Below are 22,219 nucleotides of genomic sequence, written 5' to 3' on the forward strand. Positions count from 1 at the left end.
CCCACATTGTCCTGTCTCTGGCTATGCCCTGCAGGGGTGAAGTGTGTCTGCCCATGCTGTTCCAAGGACTTGGGGGGCTCACCCCTATGGAGTTTGGAGGGGAAGATTGAAACATACTTGGTTCTGCTGCCCATGGGTCAGGCACCCTGCATGTTGGGGCTCCTATTTCTCCACTAGGGCTTCCAGTAGAGTGTTTTGGTTTCTTTATGGAGGAGGAGGAGTTTTAGTAGGCAAGAAGGGAAGGGGTTTTGAAGGGGAAAGACAGTCAAAATTCACCATACGATAGACAAATCTTTGTAAAGGTTTGTCTGCCTGCTCACTTCTCTCTCTCTCTCTCCCTCTCCCTCTTATGCTCTCATGTTCGCTCTCATTCTCTGCAGGATGTACGCTGTTGTAGGGCTAAAGGTCTCCTTTTGTCAGGCTAAGGTCAAGTCCCTGGTTGGCAGAGGGCAGCCCTTCATACAGGCCTGTCCACAGCATATTGGCAAGGGCTCAGGTTGGAAGCTGCCGTCTGCACTGCCGGGTAGGTGAAGTTGGCGTGCTGCTTGGCCTTCAGCCGCAGGCTGGCCAGGCTGGAGTTGCATGTGTCCCTGTACATGTAGGGGCTGGCTGTTGAGGCGTAAGGACAGGCACTGGATGAGACAGCAGAGTTGAGGCTCGGGCTGTTCAGGTTGTTGATGTTTCCCAGGTTGTTGAGGCTAGAGGCTGGTACTCCTGTCACTGCAGAAGGGACCATGGAGGAAGGCATGGTCATTGAGGTGATGGAGCTGGGTGGGGAGAACATGGGCTGGGAGGAGAGGGGACTGACATTCATGGAGTTGAAGAATGGAAAGCTCTTGGCTGAGAGCGGGCTGGTGGCAAGCCCCTTGGTGGCCCAGTTGTTGTAGGAATAGCTGGAATACACGTCATCATAAGGCTGCATCAGTCCATTGAACTGGGCTCCAAAGCTGTTCTTGCACAGTTCAGCCTGTTGGTTCCTCTCTCGTTTCCTCCATTTAGCTCTGCGGTTTTTGAACCAGACCTGCAAGAGATAGAGAAGGAGGGCATGGGAATCGCTCTGGGCTGTCCTTGGAAGGGGCCTTGCCCTGGTTTCTTTGCCCAGCAAACCCAGAGCTAAGGGCCGGGGATGCTCCCAGGGAGCTGGGAGGCTGAACATCAGGAAGGAGTTTCAGTAAGATGTCTGGGCTGCAGAGTCATCTCCCAGCAAGAATCACTACCTAGATCAAATTCCAACCACTGCCATTTCACAACACGCAGAATAAAACCCACCTCACTCAACAAACAGATGCCTTTTATATGGGGAAAAGAGAGGGAAATACTTCTTGTATTTCCAAGTGACCAAAGCCAGGAGGTGGGGTTGGGGCTGTGTGACTTGGAGCAAAGTATTTGGGGGATGTGTCTTGAGAGCTGCTGAATGGAGGAAATAACCTCTCTTGTTTTTACTTTACTTCAGGACCAGCTCAGGGTGCGGTATTATAAGTCTGTCTCCTAACAGGAAAATCTGTTAGTGTTGGAGGGGCTCAAACAATATAACTTCCTAGAGCATGGAAGCTGCTGGAAGGCTATTCATGGTGCTGCCAACTCATATTTCTAGTAGCAGGGAGAAGCTCTCATTCCAGCTGGAGCAATGCCATACCATGCCTGTGATTGGACAGTGGTTTGTGAACCCCAGAGAGTGCCCTCCAGCAAGGCTAGGACTGGGGAATGATGGCACTGCAAGGAAGGGGTCTGCTAGGTCGAGGCAGACAGCTGGTGGTGCTCTGTGGGGCAGAACCTGGGCTTTGTATCTTCCTGTGTAATGGCAAGGTGGCCTTGGGTGGGGAAGGCACAACCAGCATGGGGTGATACGTTTGTGGCTCGATGTGTCAAATCTCAAGTGTAGAGTTTGGTGAGGTGTTTCCAAAATGGAAATTTCCTAGTGCTCCCAATTCCTTCCCTGATTTGGGGACAGCTTTATCCTTGTAGCACAGCCAGCTTCTTCCCCACAAACTCATGCCCAGGAAGGTGGAAGAGCTGCAGTCCTACCCGGACTCGTGCCTCTGTCAAGTTGGTCCAGACTGCAATCTCCTCCCTGGTGCTCATGTCTGGGTAACGGTTTCTCTGGAAAGTGGCTTCCAGCTCTTGGAGCTGCTGGCTGGTGAAGTGCGTCCTCTGCCTCCGCTGCTTCTTCTTGAGCGAGCCGTCTTCAGGGTTGGAGTCGTCCGTCTGGTTTTGCTGGGACTTCTCTGTGTCTGTGTGAGAAATAGAAAAATGGGAGAGATCCCCTGAGTTAACTTGAGGGCTTGGATGCAGCTGGGGAGCCTATCCTTGGAGCAATCAGTGTACGCTCAGTGAGGTCCCCCTCCACTTCAGCCACCGCTTATGGTCCCATTTCCCTCCCTTGTCCTTGTGAGCAGGCATCCACCCTGCACCAAAAACAATAGCCCCTTGATGCAGCACAGCTTGCCATCATTTAACTGCCATAATAGTTATTATCTTCCAAGTGACTGGATTTAGATTTTCCAAACTTCCAGTCTCTGGTTTTCATCTGTCGCAGTTCACATGGGTGATAGTGGCAGAACTTACCCAGGTTAGCAGGTTCTTACTCTGCTTAAAACTCTCTGCCTAAGGTGCCCTCCAGAAAAACTGAAGATAAATTGATGCTTACGGCACAGCAATGTTGCTGTGGACAAGTGATGGGAAAAGGCAAATTGCCAATGATAGCAAGTTGAGGCTGTTCAATTAACTAAACCTGAGAAACACAAATTTTCACCCTTCCTCCCTTCTCGCTCCTCTACCTTCTTACTTAGGTGCACATATTTTGATTTTTAAAAAGTAGGAAAAGGCCTCTCTTAGACCTTATCATGAAGTACTCCAGCATCTCCCTTTCCTCCTGCCTCTGCCTGTCTCTTCACTCAGAGACTCCTCTCCTAGAGGCAATGTCTTTCATTTTGTTGCCCCTTAAATGAACATCTCAAAACTTTCCAGCGTTCACACTGGTATCTAACCGAAACACACAGCTCAGCCTCCTCCTGGGCATTGAGACAACGTCTCAATGCTGAGCTTTGGGCTGCCGTGGTTAGAGGTGGGCAGCCAGGTGCTTCCCTGTGCCACAGCCCCTTTTGATGCTGTTGGTACTCTGCAAACAGGGGCAGAATGAAAACATAAGCATCTTCCCTGTAGTTGTCCTCCATAGATTGCCCAAGTGCTCAAATGGGGCATTTTCTTTTTATGATGGAAGAAAGCTATAGCTTGTGTTTAATTCTGCTGACAATCACAACGAGTCACCACAGGAGAAAATTATTCCAGTGAAAATAAATAATTTCTGATGTTCAACTCCTCCTACCTCTGATCTAGAAGCGAGGTGAAGTATTTCCAACTGAAAATCAGGTCTTCAGCAGGAGGAGAGTCCTTTTACAGTGGGAAAGAGCTAAACTAAATAAAAATTACTGCAAATAAGCTCTCAAACTGTTCCACTTAGAAGAAAAACCTTTAAAAAAATGCTGACATCACTCTGCTGAAATTCAGATTTTTGTTTGATTGTGATTCTTTGAGTGGAAATCTTAAAAGGATTCAAAGTCCAGAAAAATCTGAGCATGAAGGTATCTGGTACATTCCCTTGAAAAGCAGAGAGGCAAGAAAACAGTAGCGTGGAATACAGTTGAGAGAGGAGAAAAAGGGTTCCTCAAGTCAGATGGGTATGCTCTGGAAAATAGGCTCCATCTTTTCCGTTTAGCTTTTATGGGGCATAAGGGGGAAACTTAAAAGCATCTAAGCCTCAACAGAGAAAGGACTCTGCTGCAGGGCAGTGCTGTTCTAACAGCAGGTGCTTTAATGGAGCCCAGCCCTTGAAGATGCTCCTGTCTCAGGAACCTGGTGCTGCTACCCCATTCCTGTGACAGCCTGTTAATTCAGAAATCTTCCTGCTGTTCCTGGAAAACCCTCCTTGTACTTGCCTTTCTTCAAAGGGAGCAATGCTGGAGTCAGAGGAGCATTTGCAGAAGGGGTGCTTGCTCTCAGCAGAGGAAGGCCTGAGTGTGGTCAGAGGTTTGCTTCTGTGGGTATGTCTTGCACTGACTGAAGCAATGTGGGTTCCCCACAGGCTCCTCACCACCCACCTCTCCTTCTGTGGCACATCAAATGCTATCCACCAGCAGGAATGTGAATGCAAGGAGAGCGAGATGGCCATTGTTCACAGCAGCAAGATGTAAGCTGGTTCTTCCAAGCAGGAAGGTGCCGTGTCCTGTTCCCAGTGCCGGGACCAGCTTGTGTTTCCATCCAGGGTGTATCTGTACAAGAACTGTCACAGTGCACTCTTGAAACAGACAAAGCCATAGGAATTGAAAAGTGGAACGAAAAGCTTGCTGTGGTCTTGTGGTACTCTTCTCATTTCCATGAGTGTCTTTGTGTGGGGATCCCATGTTTAGCAGGACTCTTGGAAGCATGCTCTTAATGTGAATTTTTTGATAGTGGTTCTTGACAAGGATATAAATCTGACTTCTCTAGCTGAATGCTCTAAACTAGTATTTGAAGAGGGAGATTCATGCATTATCCATCTCCAAAACATTAAAAGGGGAGTGATACCACCACATCTGAGCTAGTTATTAGGAATGGCTCAGTACAGAAGAACTGACAACATTTGGTTTGTTTGTTCATCTGCTGAGCCTGGGTTAATTAGAAGCCTGATGCATACAGGCGATATGTTCTCACCATTCCCTGACAAATGTTTGTTTCCAAAGGGGCTGCTGTGAAGCAGGAGGCTGTGCCCTAATCAGGAGCTCCTGCTCAGGACTGCCCTTCTTCACGCAGGAAGAAACTATACCGAGAGGGAAGGAGAATGGAATGAAGGTAGCACTGGCTTACGTGCTGCATCTGGGTGGAAAGGATCACCAAGTATCTTGCTTTGGTATTCAATTCATCTTCTCAATACCTTCTGGTGTAGAGCTTTTCATAAATCTTGTTAAGTCTAAGGAGAAGTAGGAATCCTGACTTTGAGCCTGGAAAAATTCCTGCAGTTACAAGTTCATCTTGTCCTCTTTGTTTCCATACCTGCTACCTATGGCTCTTTCTGAGCATTGTTTATAGGGAATGTCATCTTTTCTGCTTTCTCTCTACGCAAGGAAGAAGTGCTCTCTGTAAATGGGGCAGAGATTTGACATTGCAGTGGGGGTCAGCAACGTGGCAATACAGAGAAAGAAGGGAGCCCACACAAAGGATGTGGGTGCCCTGAATCCATGCTGAGAAGCACAGTATGGGGGAATGTGGGGCAGTTCTTTACCCACCTCGCTCCTCATCCTTGCTCTCCTCCTACCTGTGCTGCCTAATGAAACCAACAGAAGGGGGTGTCACAAACCATGCCATACTATCAGAGAACACTTGAGATCCCTGAGAGCTGAGCTCAGACAAGCAAGGTTTGTGTCCACTTCCTCAGGATCTCTTACTCTGTGGATGAATGAAACAGGGCCAAAGAGAAGTAGGGAGGCTGCTCTCTTGAGGAAGTGCCAGAAGGAAGTGCAGCCCTGTCCTGTCCCAGGCAGCCCTCAGTAGCCAGCTCTGCTCTGCCTGACACTGCTGGTGTGTGGCTGCCATCAGCCTGTGGTGCAAAGGCACAAGCTGCCAGCCTCAGCGTGCAGGTAGAGCTGAAAAACGCTCACCTCCCAGAACCATTTTATTTCTAGACCATTTAAGACAGTGAGGAATGATGTAGCCAGGCATCCAGCATTTATTGTCACCCCAGAATAGGCTGTGGAATAAATCCTGTGCACGTTCGCCCACTCAATGAAACGACTGTGGTCATAGCTGGAATTAGCTGCTCATGCCTAATGGAAAAAAAAGTCAGCGCCTAAATTGGCAGTTCTGTGGCATGCCAGGGTGGGCTTGATTGGGAAGGCCACTTGAATGGAGACGCTGCCATGCATCCAAAGCAGCTGACGAGGAGTCACTGAGCTTGGGGATGTGCCCAACTAAGGTACAAGTGCATTGGGGAATTTGGCAGGTGGATTCTCTGACCATAGTTATCCCACTGTAACTCCCTTCATGATACTTACTCTGGGGAATGTTAATCTGCATCATTATACTCATTAGCTTTTGCACATGGGTGATCCTGGAGGCTCTACAGGAAGAGCAGTAGGCTGTCCCCAGCCCTCACCTCCCCTCATGCTGGCACTAGCAGGAGCAGCTTTGCACTGTCCTGACACATCCAGAGTGACAAGGGATGGAGCAGTCACTGGATAGATGCAAAATCCAGGGGAAGCTATAGCATTTGGTAGCTGATTTTTGAACAGGTATGAATGGTGATGTTTCTTATTCAGAGCCTGATAAAGAATGCAGCAGACTTGGGGTTTGTTCAGCCTTTGGGAATGGTCAGAGGCACCTCCTGGAGAGAGCAACAGCCTGCTGCAGAGCCTTGCATCGAGGCACAGGTGAGCATGCTTTTTCAGCCAAAACAGGAGCAAGACAGTGCTTCCCTTCTGTCTTATTGCCTGAATCTGGGAAGTTCAGCCCATGGTTTACCTTTAGCATTGAAAGTTTAAACCTAAACAATTTAAACAGTTAAAAAAAAAAAAAGGCAGTTTAAAATTAGGTGTAGCCTTCTGTGCCTTGGATAAGATTTCCTATATTGTGGGGATAACTCTACTGCTCTGGGGATACTGTTCAGGCAAATACAATAAAATCTTGCTTGGACTGTGACCTGGCTTGCCTGGCTCCTGCCTGCCATGGGCTGTGCCCTCTGTGAGCAGTGGCTACCTGCAGCCAGGGCCAGGCAACTCCATGGCTGGAATGGTGCTCTTGCCTTCCCAATGGCTGTCATCGCTATATGCACCCCTATGCCTTCTCCCTGCTTGCTGGGACAGCCAAGCTGCTACAGCATTGTGCTGGCTCCCGGTACAACAGGAAGCTCCGTGCATCCCTGGGAGCCCAGCAGCTGGTTCCTGCAAGCCACTGGTGAACCAGATCAACCCAAAATGACAGGTCAGGGTCTTTCATGCCTCTTGAGCCTTGCACTCACCACTGTGGTCCTGCCCTTTGCAGCTGTGCTCGTGTTGAGGAGTTCCAGAGTCCGAGAGAGACAAGGCTGGGCTGCGAGCCTCCGCGTCTGCCAGAAGGTTGAAATCCATGGGGCAGGGATGGGTGGTAGAGGAGGAGGAATCTGAAAAACAGCAGTCACAGGGTGATCAGGGAGATGAATCTATGTGTGTGACCTCTCCCCACACCCTCCAGCAGGGACTTGCCAACCCTTGAGGAAAGGTCTGGGAAAAGTAAAGGATCCCTGTGTGATCCTTGGACCCCTTTGAGTTTCCTGGCTGGAAAATGGACATACCTGGCTTTCTGCTGAGCTTCTCTATAAATCAAAGATCATCTAGTGACACTTCTATTTGCAGCCTTCAGAGAAAGAGCCTCCAATTTATAGGTGACATTCAGACTGAAATAGCAACGCCGGGAGCATGCTGTGTAATGGAGATCTGAGGAAGTGGTTCTGGGCCAGCCAAGGGCTGTTAGCACCTTCCCCAGTCATCCCACCTCTCCCATCCTCCCTGCCCTCTTTCTATCTTGCTTCTCCACAAGCTGGTCAAGCCCAATTAAAGCTGTCCAGAGAGCACTACATGCACACATCCCAAAAGAAAAGCACTCCTGTGCCTGGCACTGATAGGAAGGCACATCTGTCTGCACAGCCACTGCTACAAGCAGGGACCCAGGCAGTGTAAGTGGACTCCTTTGGGGTACATCAGGGCCTCTGGAACCTGAATTAACACAGGAATCACATTACATGCCCTTGGGTGCCTGGGAACTAGTGATCCTGGCTGCAGAAGCAGTTCACTTCCAACCTTAGGTCATCCTGACTGAAGGCTCCCCATGTCCCCTCAAGTGACTGTTCTGTACTGGTGAGGCATCTCCCCTAGATGAAAGCATTCCAACTGGAAAGCTGGTGGTGCTGCTCCATACAACTGCAGGAATCACTGTGACTCCTCTGCCACCTCTTTCCTCACCTCTCTGTCTCAAGATCAATTATTCTCATGATTATTCTCTCATTTGCTTCCCTGGGGCCCCTCCACCCTCTACCTGTATTGCCCAGAGGAGCTCGGCTGAGAGTACCACTTTGTTCTGGACCACACTGGATGCTCATGAAGAGGCAGATGTGAAGCAGTAAGCGCTCCAAGTCTGGCCACATCCCCTTGGAAAGGTGAGCTGGCCCTGTGCTAGCCCTTAATTTGAGTTTTGGATCATAACCCTGGCAAATGCAGGATGTTGCATTGTCACCAGTGCATGGTTTATGAAGGCTGGATCACTTGGAGGGGACCACAGCAGCTTCTGAAGCTTCAGCCACCTCCAGCTGATACCTCACCTTCCCAGCTAGGGATCCGCTCCCTCTAAAACATAACAGCAGCCAATGCACTGTGCCAGGATCTGGGACCTCTGGGTTTAGGGAGGTTTGAACCAGGTGTTTGGGACTTTCAAACTGCATGCGGAGGTCAGTTGTAAAGATTGGATTCTAGGTGGTGAAGGATTGCTCAGCCCCTCAAATCCATGCGGGTCAGGGAGGGAGCGTGCTGAAGGCAGTCTGGACTGTGCTAGTGTTTAGACATGTAAACAAGAGATTAATCACATAGCTGTTGCACCTCCTTTGGAGATGGATGACAGTGACTAAGAATGTATTTTCAGAGCTGTCTAAAGCCTCCTGTCAATTTGAGCAAGGCTGCCGCCAGGGCCCTTGGCAAGGCTGATCCCCATACCTGCAGCGTGCTTCCCAGACTGCGGTGAGAGGGCAGGGAGCCATTTCTAATGGTTATCTGGCTCGCTTCTGCAACTGATCTCACTCACAAACCCCCTAGCAGTTTTTCTTGCCCTCCCCTACACTTGGTCTCCACTCCCAGCCTTTCTCGGCTACTGGAGGATCTGTCTCAACACCAGCCTCAGTCACTGCTCTCTGGAAGGAGCATCTAATGAAGGGGCCTGGTGCTGTTTCCCAGACCTTTGCCTTGCTCTGGGCTTCTCCTCTCCTATGGGAGAGAAGTGGCAGGGCTCCATCTTTGCCAGGCGGCTGGTTTCCATTTCCACCTCGTGGCGAGCCTGACCTTTGATGTCTGCCGGCTGTGTTAAGCTGCTGGCAGCAGCAGGGCACAGCCCTGTTGCTTTTTGCCATGTGTACGTACACAAAGTGATGTGACAGGGGCTGTGTTTTCTTTAATACCTTTGCATGGAGTAGGGGGAGTCCATCTGCTGCTGATATTGCCATGGCTTTTAGCATTACTCTCAGAATTATGCAGAAACACACAGTGAATTAATTCCATGGATTAAGTCTTGATTAAGATGTGTGTCACTTTGCTGTCTCAGAATTTATTAAGAGCCCTTCTTGAGGCTGCAGCAGATGGAATTTCTGCCCAATGTTTGTAGATGATAATTTCCCCTCTTCTACAGCCATTTGCATATGATTGCATCTGTCAAGCACAATTTCCTCTCTTCTAGGGCTTGACTCTGTACTGGACCAGATTTAAGGAGGAATTCAGATTCCTGTCTTGCTGTAACTCAAGGACAGTGTCCTTCTGTGCAGGGTCCTGTATGCTTTTTTTTGCACATCTTGCATTGCTTTCATCTGTGTGAACTAGAGTGAAAATATTAAGAACAGGAGGTGGTATCTTACAGCTGGTTCCGTAGGTGTAAAAGACAACACAAGGTACAGTGCTCAGGGAGACCCAGTCCTGCTACTGAAAATTCATGTCCCATTCTTGACTGCACCAGTGCAGCAGTTGCAAGATTGATCCAAGATGCTGGATGCAACATAGCATGCTAGGCCTGCCTCAGAGATACAGTGGGCACCTAGATTAAAACTGGTATTAAAGTGTGGCCAGTATTCAAGATAAAACTGGGACTTGTGGCTGAGCATAAGTTTGCTTTCTGAACTGAATTTAAAACCAGGAGGATTTCAAAGAGGAGATGCATGTATATTTGTAATTACATAACCTATAGCATGTGCCATATGTGGTGGCATCAAGGGAAGCCTTCTCAGTTCGCTGTGAGGAGGTCATGGAGAAGCAAAAGCAAAGGGAGGGGCGGATCTGCTCACCATGGTTATAACAGCAGGAAAAGTCTGCGATGGGGAGAGCACGTGAGCTCGGTACCAATGTATTTACCCAAAGGTAACCTCATACTACTGACACAAAAGGCTGTAGGTATTATTCTAGATTATATAGCCCTTTTGGATTCAAAAAAAGGAGCTTTCTTCCACATTGGCTAGATCTAACTCTAGGCAGAGACATTAAGAAAGTCAACACTAAACCTTTGTGGCATTTCTACTAAGTTGTTTGTCTGGTCTCGAGGAGTTACTGAAATTGGCACCTCAAAAACACCTTTAGATAAAATCAAACTTATCATCTCCATTTGAGTCTTCATCTCACTTTCTTTTAACATAAAAGAACAGTTTCTTTAGGGACAGCTCCTGTACCAGCACCATGCAGCCATGCTTGCTCAGAGGTTTCAGTTTTGTAAAACTAGCCATGACTCCTAGCCTGCTCCAGCACCTGTAACTCTTTCCATCGACATGTTACTGCTCCTGAGATAAACGTTCGCAAACTCGTAACAAACACACCTCTTCTTCCATTCACTGCCTGTGTGCATCCTCCCCTTGGTGCCCACGTGAAGGTGCTGAGGCCACCTGTGCAAGACCCTCCAGCCAGAGAGGGAGTTGCCATCCCTGCTCTACAGGCATGGTGGAGAGCAGGAGAGCAGTTCTGGCTTGAGGCTTTTTCTCCTTTTAAATTCACCTCCTTTCTATATCTGTGTCAGTTCCCAGCTGCCCAAGCCAGGGCTATTGGGGTGGGAGAAGGAGGGCACTCCTACATGAGGAGGGCAACCTTGTTTACCCAAAAAAAGAAACAAGGGTCCCTGTGACCCCTCTACTGGTTCTCAGTATCATGCTGCTCCATCACCTGGTAGCAAAGAAGCCTTTGCTTGTTTGGTTGGTTTTTGTTTTTGAGGGGGCAGGAAGGAAACATAATGGCTAACCTCAAGCCAGGTAAGGCTAATTATACAGCTTTTGTGATGTGGATGTTGCCTGTTGAGAGCTGCTTTCAGACTGACAAGCGTGTGCTGCTTGACACTCTGCACTACCATTGGGGAGCAGGCTACCTGCTGAACTTGCTTCAGCAGGTTGATCTGGAGGGAAAAGCTGTCTCTAGTATTGGCTTCCCATGGGTTTACAGGGGTGCTTCAGCAGGGACCTGATGCTTCAGGTCCCTAGGTAGCAGCACAAGGACCGCTGGTGACCCAAGGGTAGGAGGGAAGCCCTAAGCTGGCCTATCTCCAGCAGATCAGCACAGCCGTGTGGACCTGTGAGCTTCCTCCACTGCCTCTACCTCCGGACAGGGCCAGGGTAGCTGAATCCTCTGTTTGGAATCACTGATCTCCACAAAGAGTTCAGGGTTATCCCTCAGGCTGAAAGGCACTCCACAATCAGTTGGAGGGAAGTGTCCTTTCTTTCTTTCTTCCATTGCCTGAGGTGAAGGTATGATGTTACACTAGATTCTTAGGGTCAGAGCTGTCTCTTCCTGCTCCATCAATCGCAGAATTCAAACTGCTGGGGGGAATCTGCAGTTCCTGATGGAGCGTCGCTGATTGCTTCACTCTTCCCATGCTCACATTGCCTGTGTGCTGGCTTACTTTTAGCAGAGACAAATATTTGGGACCCTATTTAACTGCACATTTTCAGGAAGATGATCTGCCTCTGTACTTTGGACCCCGTGAGGGGCTGAGCTAAGGTGAAACAGCCTCTTCCTCTGCCCCCTGTCAAAGAGGAAGTGGCTGAGGCTGTGCCTGTTCCCGCCTGGAAGAGCATTTTGTTCTCTGGATACATGCGTTTGTTCAGGGAATGGTGTCATAAGAGTGCCTGCAGGCTGGGATTTCAAGTGTTACACCTGCACAGCACGTGAATTGCTCAGCAACTTGAGAGTCTTTTTGCCAGCCAACACCAGCACTGTCTGCAAAGGGCTCTTTCCCTGCTGCTAGAAAGCAAAAAGTATGGGATGCGGGACAAGAGTTAATCTTTGTTTCCTCAAGATTATAGAAATACAACTATGGGGAGACCAGGGTCACCCACTGCTAAACATCTCAGTGTAGCTTTAAGTCCCTAATCTTAATGGAATTGCAGCAGGAACCGAGAATGACCATTAATCACTGCAAGATAAACAGCAGCAGCCAACTGGTGACCCAGAGCACAGGGCCATTATGGGACAGGAGAGCCAAGCTGCCTGCTTCCAAAAACATCAGGCTGTGCACAGCCCCAGGCTGGCTGAGCAGTGCTTTCGGGTGCACACTCAGAAGTGGATCACTGACCTCCAGCAAGGGCTGAGTCACAGGTTATAATAAACTTTATTTCTCAATTTAGTCCTTGCAGCTGGGCACTAACCCCTGAGCTCTGGCACTGGTTTCATAGTAGTGTGTGCTGCTTTGAAGCCTGGAACATGATTTGGGGGGTTTATTCCTCCCATCAGCAGGAATTTGCAAAGCTCCCTGAGGCACTTAGTATCTTTACTGTCAGAACAAGTTGCCTGGCACTGCCCCACAAACATTGTGGGTTGTAGAGCACTGCCAGCAGTGCATGGTGCCATGCAAACTGCAGCAGCCCCGGGCCCTTGCTGCCAGGCTTCCTAGCCACAGCTGCCAGCACAGGCTGGCTCTCTGACAAGGGGGTTCAGATTGTCTCTCATTGCGTGCATGGCTCTATGGAGAAGTTTTCAATAATGTGAAGTGGGAAGGTAAGGTGCTGCAGCTGACTTGGTTTATGATGTAGGTAAAACTACTTGACTGCTCTGAGACTCTATCCTTCATCTCAGAAATCATGTTAATGAGCATATCTGAGCCGGTGAAGGTAATGAAGCAAAATTCCTTAAAGTGCTTTCAGATCCTCAGATAAGAGGTGTCAGGGAAATGCCCAGCCTTGCTGGACACTGCCTAATGCATTTCCCCGGGGCTGGCAGCAGCCTGCAACGTGAGAGCAAGCTACTCACTTCCTTCACTTTGACATGAACCTCCAGCTGCAGAGGAGGGTGACGGCTGAAACTTCTGCTCTGGGCAGCAGAGAGTTAATAGATTGCCTGTATTCCGGAGGATTATCACAATGGAAATGTCCCAAGGATTGACAGCTCCATACCCATGTCCACAGCAAAAAAAGCCCACAATGGAATGTGTCCCGTTCGCTTATTTGATGTGCCACACTGTGCTCCTGTGCCGTGGAAGTGCCCTGATGCCACCATGCCCTGTACATGGTGCATCATTCTCCCCAGTGGGTGTGTCTGTGGCCCCCAGACTGGTGCAGACCCTGCTGAGCTAAAGCATGGGGTTCTGCAGAGGCAGGGCAACATGCTTGGGCTTGGCTTAAGGCAAGTTACTTGCATCAGTATCTGTGGACCTCAGTGCTGCCCTTAGCCTACCTAGATAGTTTCTGAAATAGCGCATAAAATTTGAAAATTAATTTCTAATCCTAGCACAGAAGAAAAAGTCCTGCCATACTTTCTGCAAAGTTGTTTTTTCCCCTAAACTAAACATTCATAATTCTTGCATTCTTGTAAGCACTGTACAGCAGGTCTTGCTGTGTCCAGCTGGGTTTCCAATGTCCCTTGGATGCTCAGCCTCTATGGGGCTTTTGGCACCTCGGCTCTCTAAACCAGGACTAGGATTTTCTTTCTGACAGACTGTGCAGCTATATTAATAAAGCTACGCTTTGTTATGGCTTATTTTGTTTGTTAGGCATCTGGAACAAAATAAATCAGCAAAGACTCAGTTTTGCCCAAACAAATTTTGATCGCACAAAGTTGCTGGCGCGGTGCAGCTCCACAGTGCAGGAGTGCTGGGAGTGAGGGCATGGTCTGCAGTTACAGGGTAAGAAAAGTCCTTCAGGGAAATTAATCCCTTTGTTTTAGGGAAGGGGGAAAATAGACTGATTTCAGTAAGAAATTCTGCCTGTGAAAATCTTGTAACTAAAACAAAGGACCTGCTAAAGCATTGGCCTGGCCTGAACACGCCGACCCCACTCGTCCCTGCCTACCCTTGTCCACTCCCGCAGCCCCCTCAAGCTGGCTCCAAAGCAACCCGTGCCACCACTGAGGGATCTGCCTGTGTCTGCATATGAGAAATAGTTGCATAGCCACAGCAGACAAGGGACTCTTGCAGAGCCAGGAGCGAGATGAGACAGTTGCAAGCCAGGATCCTGGGCAGGGATGAGAGGCGCAGGCAGCCTGCCTGCAGCTCAGGGCCGGACACGCGCTGCTCATGCAGCAGCAAAGGCCACCAGGGCCTGGCATCAGCAGATCGGTATGTGTTGCTGTATTTATTTGGGCGATTGCATGAATTTGACTAATTATTCTGGCAGTCAAAGGAAACTGGCCCAATTCCTGTGGGGGCCGTGCTTGCAGAAGCTGGGCAGAGTCTGGGGCTGTAAAGTTGGCCCATTTTAGGGAGGTCCAGATAGCAAGATCAAGGACTGGAGCTCTGTGACTCCAGCTGCTGTCAGTAGATTTGTATGCAGATGGAGGGGGTAGTGGATGACTCAGATTTTATCGAAGATGTAAATGATTCTCACAATTAGTAAACATGCTTAAGAAAGCCCCTAATCAAGCGGGTGATGCGGGAGGGTTGAAGGTCAGGAAAGATCCCCTGCCATCAGCATGTCACACCCTTATGGCTGGCTGATCTTGGTGCACTGTAGAACTGCCAGTGTCCGCCATCCATCAGCAGTTCTGCTGGAAATCCTTTCTGGAGAAGTTCAACTTGATCATAAACATTTGTTCTATGACAAAACTTGGCAAAATCGGCAGCTAGAAAGAAGCTTTTTTTGGAGGGGTGGTGCTAGATTGTTGTTTTAATACAACCTGTCAGAGCCCAGAAGGTTGCAGAGCTGCCAAGGGAGAAGGGGTGACTGCCAGGAGTGCCATGATGTCCCCACCAGCCACCATGGCCAAAGAGCAGCTCTGTTGGTTAAGGCAACAAGAGCCTAGAAACGTCTGGCTTTCTCCGAAAGATGTGTTGTCTCACAGCGCAAACCCACAGCGCGGGAGGGAGCTGATGTCTGCTGCGTCTGACTGTAAAGTTTCCTGACGATTTGTCTTTTTTTTCCCCCCAAGCAATTTATATTTAAATTTTTTTAAAGCTCTCTGGCAGGAAGACCCTTGCAGGACGAAGGCCGCTGTGAATAAAACAAGCGGATGATCTCAGCCCGCAGTATCCCTCCTCCCCTCTTCCTTGCGATACTACAGCTGGTAGGGCTGGGGCGGGAGGCGGGTGGCTCCGGGAGGGATGCTGGAGCTCGCTCCCCCACAAACTCCGTCTTTATGGACCTTGCAACATGCCCCAAGGTCAGCCTGTTTACCCAGACACTGTTTGAAGGGGCCGAGGAAGGCGATTAGCAAACACTGTCGGGGCCGATCCTCCAGCGCTTTGCGCGGGGTCTGATCTGGCAGGATCGGGCCCGCGGATCGCCGGATTTTCCTGCCGTGCACCCGCAGCGACCAGTGACATCGTGGGTATCGGGGGCGAAGAACAGGAAGGGCGGGTGGGCAAGCAGGGGGGGCTGGCAGCCCCTCTCCCGCAGCCTCTCGCCCAGGTGCCCCACCCGGGGCCGTGGCAAAATGTCCCGTGTCCCTAAATCCACAGGCACGACAGACGTTGCAAGCAGCAAAAACAAGAGGTTTGATTTTTGGGGATCCTGAAATGCAGTGTGCTGCCTGAGGACAGTGTACAAAGTCTGCTGCTTCTTTTATTTTTTTTTTCCTTCTTCCCTCCCCGGTTCCCCCGCCAAATCCTTAGTTTTTCCATCTGCTCGAGGCCACATCCCATGCGGAGCCTTGGGAGGTAAGCAGTTTGGGCGGGTAGGAGAGGAAGCTGCAGAGCCCTAATTACTCAGCCAGTCTGGCCCTCGGGCGATCCCATCAAAGCGGCTCGGAGAGAAAAGGGACGGGGCAGAGGGATGTGAGCCGTCTCAAAACGCTGCTGCCTGGGTCACACCACCTCCCTCCGACGGGGCAGCCTGCTCCAGGAATGGGGCCGTACAGCAAGAAATGCCTCTGCCCGCCCAGCCCCCTGTCACCCTGAGAGCAACCTCTCCTGCAGGGAGGAACTGGAGGGAACGGCTTTCCAGCCTCCCACCCTGGCCCGGGACTAGGGTGTATCTGAGCTCAGGCACTGGTGTTTTTAAACACCGTTATTAAAAACTACCCAACACATATTAAGCTGTGAAACCCTTTTAAACGGGACACAAAAGTGCATATTCTACTTCGGTATTTCTCCCTGGTTAGGTTATGGATCCATACCAGTACTGACCTTTACAGCTCAATTAATTTACCATAAAGATCTAATTTTTTTAAATCATCCTGATACATCCAGTCTTCTAGAAATTCTTACTTATTTTATTTTGAAAGAAAAGCTCCATACATTTGCTTTAAAAAATAGCCTTGCAGTAAATGCAAACAAAAAAAAAATCCCAACTTGTAGAACTGGAAGTTGGGATATTGTGGCACCAAAAATAAATCTGATGGAACAAAAAGGGAATTTCATGTGGTTTTCATTGTCAAGTCTAAGCTCAGAAACAAACAGGAAATAAAAATGGCTAAAACAAAAGAGATTTCTTTTAAAGTGTGTTCAAATCTAAGTGGGGAGCTGCTTTATGTGGGAGGGATTCTATGTTTATTTGCTTTTCAAAAAAATGAGTAAATAAAAATGTCCACATGCAGACAGGTCAACTTGATTTACAGTTAAATCCTCAGGCTTCACAATGGTCATTTATAATCAGCTTTTCTAAAGAAAATTAGACTTGCATAAATGGCAGCACTGGAAGGGGAGAAGAGACAATGGGTGGTGGGAAGGATGCTTCGGCTTTAGATGAGGTTGATGGCAAGAAGGAATGAAGAGGGAGAGAGGTGAAAGTAACTACAAACTCTCCAGTCGTTAATTTTATTCTATTTTTGTACTTTTTCAGTTTTTGCAGGTGCTGAGCCTTCCAGCCCATGCCACACAATTGAAGCTCCCCCAGTAGCAAATAAATGTAGTTATTTAAAAAGAGTAGCCTGTAGAACCAGGACGATGAGATCTAGAGTGGCATATGTACTATATCCTCCCGCCAGAGTTTCTTAGGTTCTCAGATTTGGGATTGTGGAACTTGTTTGATAGGGGTTTACAAACTGGTGTCCTAATCACAGTAGTTCTTATGGTGATTTTGAGGGGTTAATTTAGTTCAGGCAGGACCCAGCTTACCCAACCTGGGGATCAGCTGAGATCCCTAGTAGCTGCTACAGCCCTATTAATGAATCTCTGAACATTTTGAACAGTTGAAAAGTGAGATGGACAAAATTAATAGCAGTTTCTTGCAAACCCGGCTCTGGTTTCCCTCTTCTTTTGCACTATTCAACAGTGTGTAAATGTTTATTTTCTGGTGGAGTTGCGGTTTAGGAGATAGCAAAGAGCATCAGATTGAGGGTCTGGGAACAGAGACTGTATTTCTAGGGCAGATCAACTAATTTTGCCAGAGCTCAGTTTCTCCTCTGCTCAACAGAGATATTTCCCTTCATGCTACAGCATCCAGAGATCCACCTATGGAAAGGCTAGGAGGCTCCTGAGAAGAGAGATCATACGGTGAAGGTCTTCAGAAGCAAGTGCTATGAGCTTGAACCTGTACCCTGCCAATCAACAGGAAATTTCCTGTTCATATGCAGAGGATTGCCCCCTTCCTGAATCTGCTTGGTAATACTCTGACACTCTCCACCTCTTTTCAAAGCCTCATAATAGAAATGTTTCTCAGCTTCTGCCTAGATAGATCTCCTAGTTCCTTCCTGAAAACAACTTTTAATAGTTAATTTTTGCTGAAAACCAACAGATCCACTGCTAACCATCCCACAGGAATTTGTAGCTCTGGCTAGGCTGCAGTACCTGTCCTCCTCTGGGGTGAGAGGGAGATGAGGATTTCAAGCAAAACCTTTCCCACAGAAGCAACCCCCACTGTGCTGAGTCTGGCCTTGGTCCCTTGTGCTGCCAAGCTTCCAAGATCAGCCTGTGGACTCCCTTAAATGCCCCAAGGAAGCCCAGAGCTAATAACCAGCTTCATTCAATTCCCAGTCACATTATTATCCAATCTGCCAGAGGCATTAATATTCAGAGGTGAGGTGGGAGGAGGGCAGGGGTGCTGGCAAGGGGGAGCAGCACACAAAGGGGAGGAAGGGAAGTGTGGCGGACTGGCCTCAGAAATCTTCTTTCTCCAGCTGTCTGAAACCCCAGCCCATTTCAGCTGGGTGTTGACAAGAGAGGGTTCTTCCTACAGCCTCAGTGCTAACTTCAACACCAGCTGGTGGAGGCTGTTCCCCAGCCAACAGCAAATGCCCGGCCTGGGCACAGCCTAATGCCTTCAGCCCCGATGGCCCACAGCAAGAGAGAGAGCGCTTTGCCCCCTCTGCCATCAGGCCGTAAGTAAATAGCAATCTCCCATTTTTAAACAGCCAGAGAAATAGATAAGCCTGTTCAGCGATGCCACAGCCTCCTGTTTCTGACCCTCCTCCCTTCATAGCCCCATAGTCTCATCCCGCTGCCTTCCTGATGCAGGGCACATAGCATGAAACCAGCAGTTCTCCCCATCTGGGACTTCGTTCCCAGCCCAGGTACCTCCCCTGTCCCCAAAGCCAGGGCACATGTGCCAGGTCACGAGACAGACCTCATGTCCCCAGCTCATCTCATCTTCCTTTCGGAGCGGTCTCCTAGATCAGGTTTCTGGCTTTTTCTTTTTGGCAGTCTCCAAAGTCAGCCTTACCTCTCAATCTCAAGGTTTTGGGTAGCATCTGACAGAGGGAAGATGCCATTCTTTTTTGCCACCTCTCTGTAGGGTACATTAACCAATGCTTTTGCAACCCAATCACAATTTGCACATCTATTAATTGCCTGAATTAAGCCCTTATAGAAATGCAATAGATATTAAGTGAGGCTTGCAACAGTTTCTCTGACAGAGATTGATATTGCTTCTTAAACTAGTGTCTTGGACAGGAGACAACTCAGGAACATAGGTGGGCTTTCATGGGGAGAACCTGGGCTGCAGGTCAGGCAAACTCAGTAATTACAGTAATAGCAGGAAAACCACCACCCTCACCCAGACTCCTCGCCAGGCTGTCAAGGAAAGACATCTCCCTTGTGAGGGTTCCTCGTAAGGAGTACTGGGCATGGCGCAACAATTTGTTAACGTAAAATAATAATAATAATAATAATAATAATAATCATCATCATCAAACCCTACTCCACTTCAGCAGACATTTACAGAGACTGAAAGCAGCTACCATGCTTTGACAGTCCCTCAGGAGCCCGCAGGCTCCTTTGTCCCTCTCAGCAAGGCACCATCAAAGCCTGCACAAACACTCATCCCTTCAGCTCACCGACAGACTGAGGGGCTTGGGAGGTGGTGCCGGGAGCCAGGGAGACCCTGATCCCATCGCCAAAAAGGTGATCCTTTCTCTGTCTTTGTAAGGTGGGACAGGAACAGAGGTGACTCTCCTGAAAGACACCTTTCTGAGCAGTTGCTTTTAGCATCTCCCGAAATTGTAGAGGGGATAGAGCCATTTCATCCCTGGCATCCTCCAGGTCACAGGCCATGGGTGGAAGACCCACAAGCTTGTCTGGGGGACGACAAATTCCTCTCTTTGCCTTCAGCCCTAGACTCCACTTAGAAAGTGGACAGATCGTGGGCCCGTCGGTCGGGAAGCTGCCTCCCTCTCAGGTGAAGGAACGGGGAGGTAGATGACAGACAGACTAGTTTTGATTCCTGCGCCGCCAGCTCGAAGCATCAGCCGGGTGCGGAGGCCGGGTGCTCACCCCCCCGAACTCTGCCGGGCACCGGCGTCCTGCAGCAGCGTGTTCCTCTGTGGCCGCCCGTGCGTTGCCGAGCTCTGCAGCCGGTAACCCCCCGGGCCGGGCGGGAAAGGGGCGCAGAGCGGTCGGGGGACCGCTGCCTCGAGCTGCCCAACCCCAGCAGGGACGGAGGGGCTGCGGGAACTCCCTCCAGAGCCTCCGCAAGGCCCTGGCGCTGCCAGGGGGGAATCCAGCCCCCTCCCCGCTCGTCCCCTCAGCTGTCCAGCCGCGGGGGCGCCGGGTGAGGGGCCGACAGGTGTGTCCCGCTCGGCGGCACCAGGCCCGCCGCCCCCCCACGCCGAGCCCGCTCCAGCAGCTGCGGCGACGCGCGGGCATCGGCCCCCGCCTCGGCCGCCCTCCCCCGCCAGAGCTGAGGCCGCGGGACGAACCCGTTCCTTACTCCCGCTCTGAGGAGGAGGTCGGGGGAAAGGACAAGGGGGTGCCGAGCTGGCTAGCTGACCCTTCTCCCGGAGCCGCACTCGTTGAGCGGGGAATAGCCGGGGGAGCGGACGGTATCGGTCTCCGTCGGGCGCCCGCTGCAGCTGGCCGGGCTTCGCAAGCAACAGCGGGGCGGAGGGACGCCAGTTTGCACCGTGTCCCCGGCGCCGGGGAGGCGGGAGAGCCCGTGCAAACGCCCAGAGGTCCGACCGCCGGTTCTGCCCGCAGACTCCCAGCGCCGGGCGGCCGCGCTCTTCCAGGGCGGCTCGATGTCCCCGGCAGAACCGCCGCGGGGGTCAGCGCTCCCGCCCCCGCGGCCCGACCAGGTCTGTTATTCCCGGTCGGATCCCCGGCACCCTCCGCCGGCGCGCCGCAGCCAGCGGCGTCCCGGGGCAGGTTCGCTCCGTCCGCGGGGACCGGCTCGCCTTTTCCCGGCGCTACAGGGAGGTCGGCTCTGCTGTAAACAGGAGGTAGCCCATTACATAAATATCATTTATCCAACTGTCCAAAAGCCGTCGGGCTGCCTTCCTTTTCCCCGGCGACGTCTCCCCGCCTCTGCTCCCCGCGCCCTTCTCTCCTGGACCCTGAAGACAGCTGAGCCGCAGCCCGCAGCGCCGTTATTTACAGCGAGCCCCGGCTAATTTAAACAGCCCCTGCCCCGCTCGCCCGAGTGGAAAATGACTAAGTTTAGTAACGGCAAGAGATTCCGGCTGCGCTTGTTGGGAAGGGGCCTGCGACGGCCTCGAGGGGACGGCCGGGGCTGCAGCAACCCGGCGGCGGCGAGTGGGGGGCCGCCGGGCCCTACAAGGACAGAGCAGTGGAATCGCCGCGCCCTGTCGGGCAGGCAGCGCTCCCCGCAGCGACGGGGGACAGTTGCACCGCGCACAGCCCCGGGACCCCTTCTGGACGGCAAGGCAGGGCACGATCCGCCCGCTTGCACCTGGCTGCCGCCCCTTGCCCCCCGGGGAGGCGACGGAAGGCGGGTCCCGCGTGGGAGCGGGGCTGCCCCGGTGCTGCCGGGCAGGGAACGCCGAGCCGCCCCGCTGGGGATGCTCTTACCCTGTGCCAGCGTCGAAAAGGTTACGGCCGGCCGGGCTAGCATGGAGGGGCTCACGGAGAAAGAAGGGGAGAAGCCCGCCCGGAAGGCTGAGGACGGAAAGGCACTTACAGCGGCTCCAGATGAGTGCTCGGCTGGGCGGTCTTAATCCTGAGAGAGCGGCGAAGCTGACCCCCGCCCCGCGGCCCGGGCTGCTCTGCCGCTGTCAGAAAGTAAATCCTCCCGGCTGCCCGGCCACTCTGCGCCTCGCTGCCGGCCCGCTGCTCACGGGGAGGGCGGAGGCGGAGGGCGCCGGCCGACTGCCTCCCATTCACCCTGGCCATTCACTTTATGGCGGGCGGCCGGCGCCCCCCGCCAGCTGCACCGGGCGCCCCGCTCCCGCCCGCCCCATTCCAGCTGCGCGCCCGCCGCCGCCCGCCCCGTCCAGCGCCGCCCGCCCCGGCCCCGCCCCCGGCCCGCGCCGACCAATCGTCCCGTGCCTCATTTGCATACGGGCGCAGCCCGGCTCTCGAACTGGCCGAGGCGGGCGGTAGGCCCCGCCCTCCCCGCACTGGCCCCGCCCCGTCCCGGCGAGCGGGGCAGGGTGAGCGGCGGGGCGGGTGCGGGGGCAGGTCCCGCGCGCGGGGCTGCGGCGCTGCCACCCGGGCTGTTCGGGCAGGGTACAGATGTGCGTGTGCACTGATACACTGCTGCTGTCGCTGCAGGTACCGCGTGCCTCCTTCAGTGCTCGGCCACCGGTACCCTGTGCTGAGCATCCGCTCCGCTCAGTACCGGCGCGGCGAGCCTGTTCGGGCTTTGCAGTTAGAGCCACCAGCCAGCCAGAGGTTTCTGGGGGAAACCAAGTCCGCAGTCGGCTGCTGGAAGCGTTCCCCTGCACGA

The 22,219-nt window shown here is 51.6% G+C and overlaps 1 protein-coding gene across 1 annotated transcript; it reads right to left on the reverse strand.

The window, feature by feature from the left end:
- Positions 1–208: 208 nt before the first annotated feature.
- Positions 209–21,623, reverse strand: PITX3 (paired like homeodomain 3). The gene is made up of 4 exons (XM_017806980.1): positions 21,452–21,623; positions 6,989–7,129; positions 2,026–2,231; positions 209–1,021 (listed from the first exon to the last, which is right to left on the reverse strand). Exons 2-4 carry the CDS (start codon positions 7,095–7,097, stop codon positions 458–460), a joined length of 879 nt encoding a protein of 292 aa, XP_017662469.1. The 5' UTR covers positions 7,098–7,129; positions 21,452–21,623; the 3' UTR covers positions 209–457.
- Between the last annotated feature and the right edge of the window lie 596 nt (positions 21,624–22,219).

This window comes from Lepidothrix coronata, unplaced genomic scaffold (assembly GCF_001604755.1).
Source record: "Lepidothrix coronata isolate B3197 unplaced genomic scaffold, Lepidothrix_coronata-1.0 Scaffold17, whole genome shotgun sequence".
NCBI classification, from domain to species: Eukaryota; Metazoa; Chordata; class Aves; order Passeriformes; family Pipridae; genus Lepidothrix; species Lepidothrix coronata.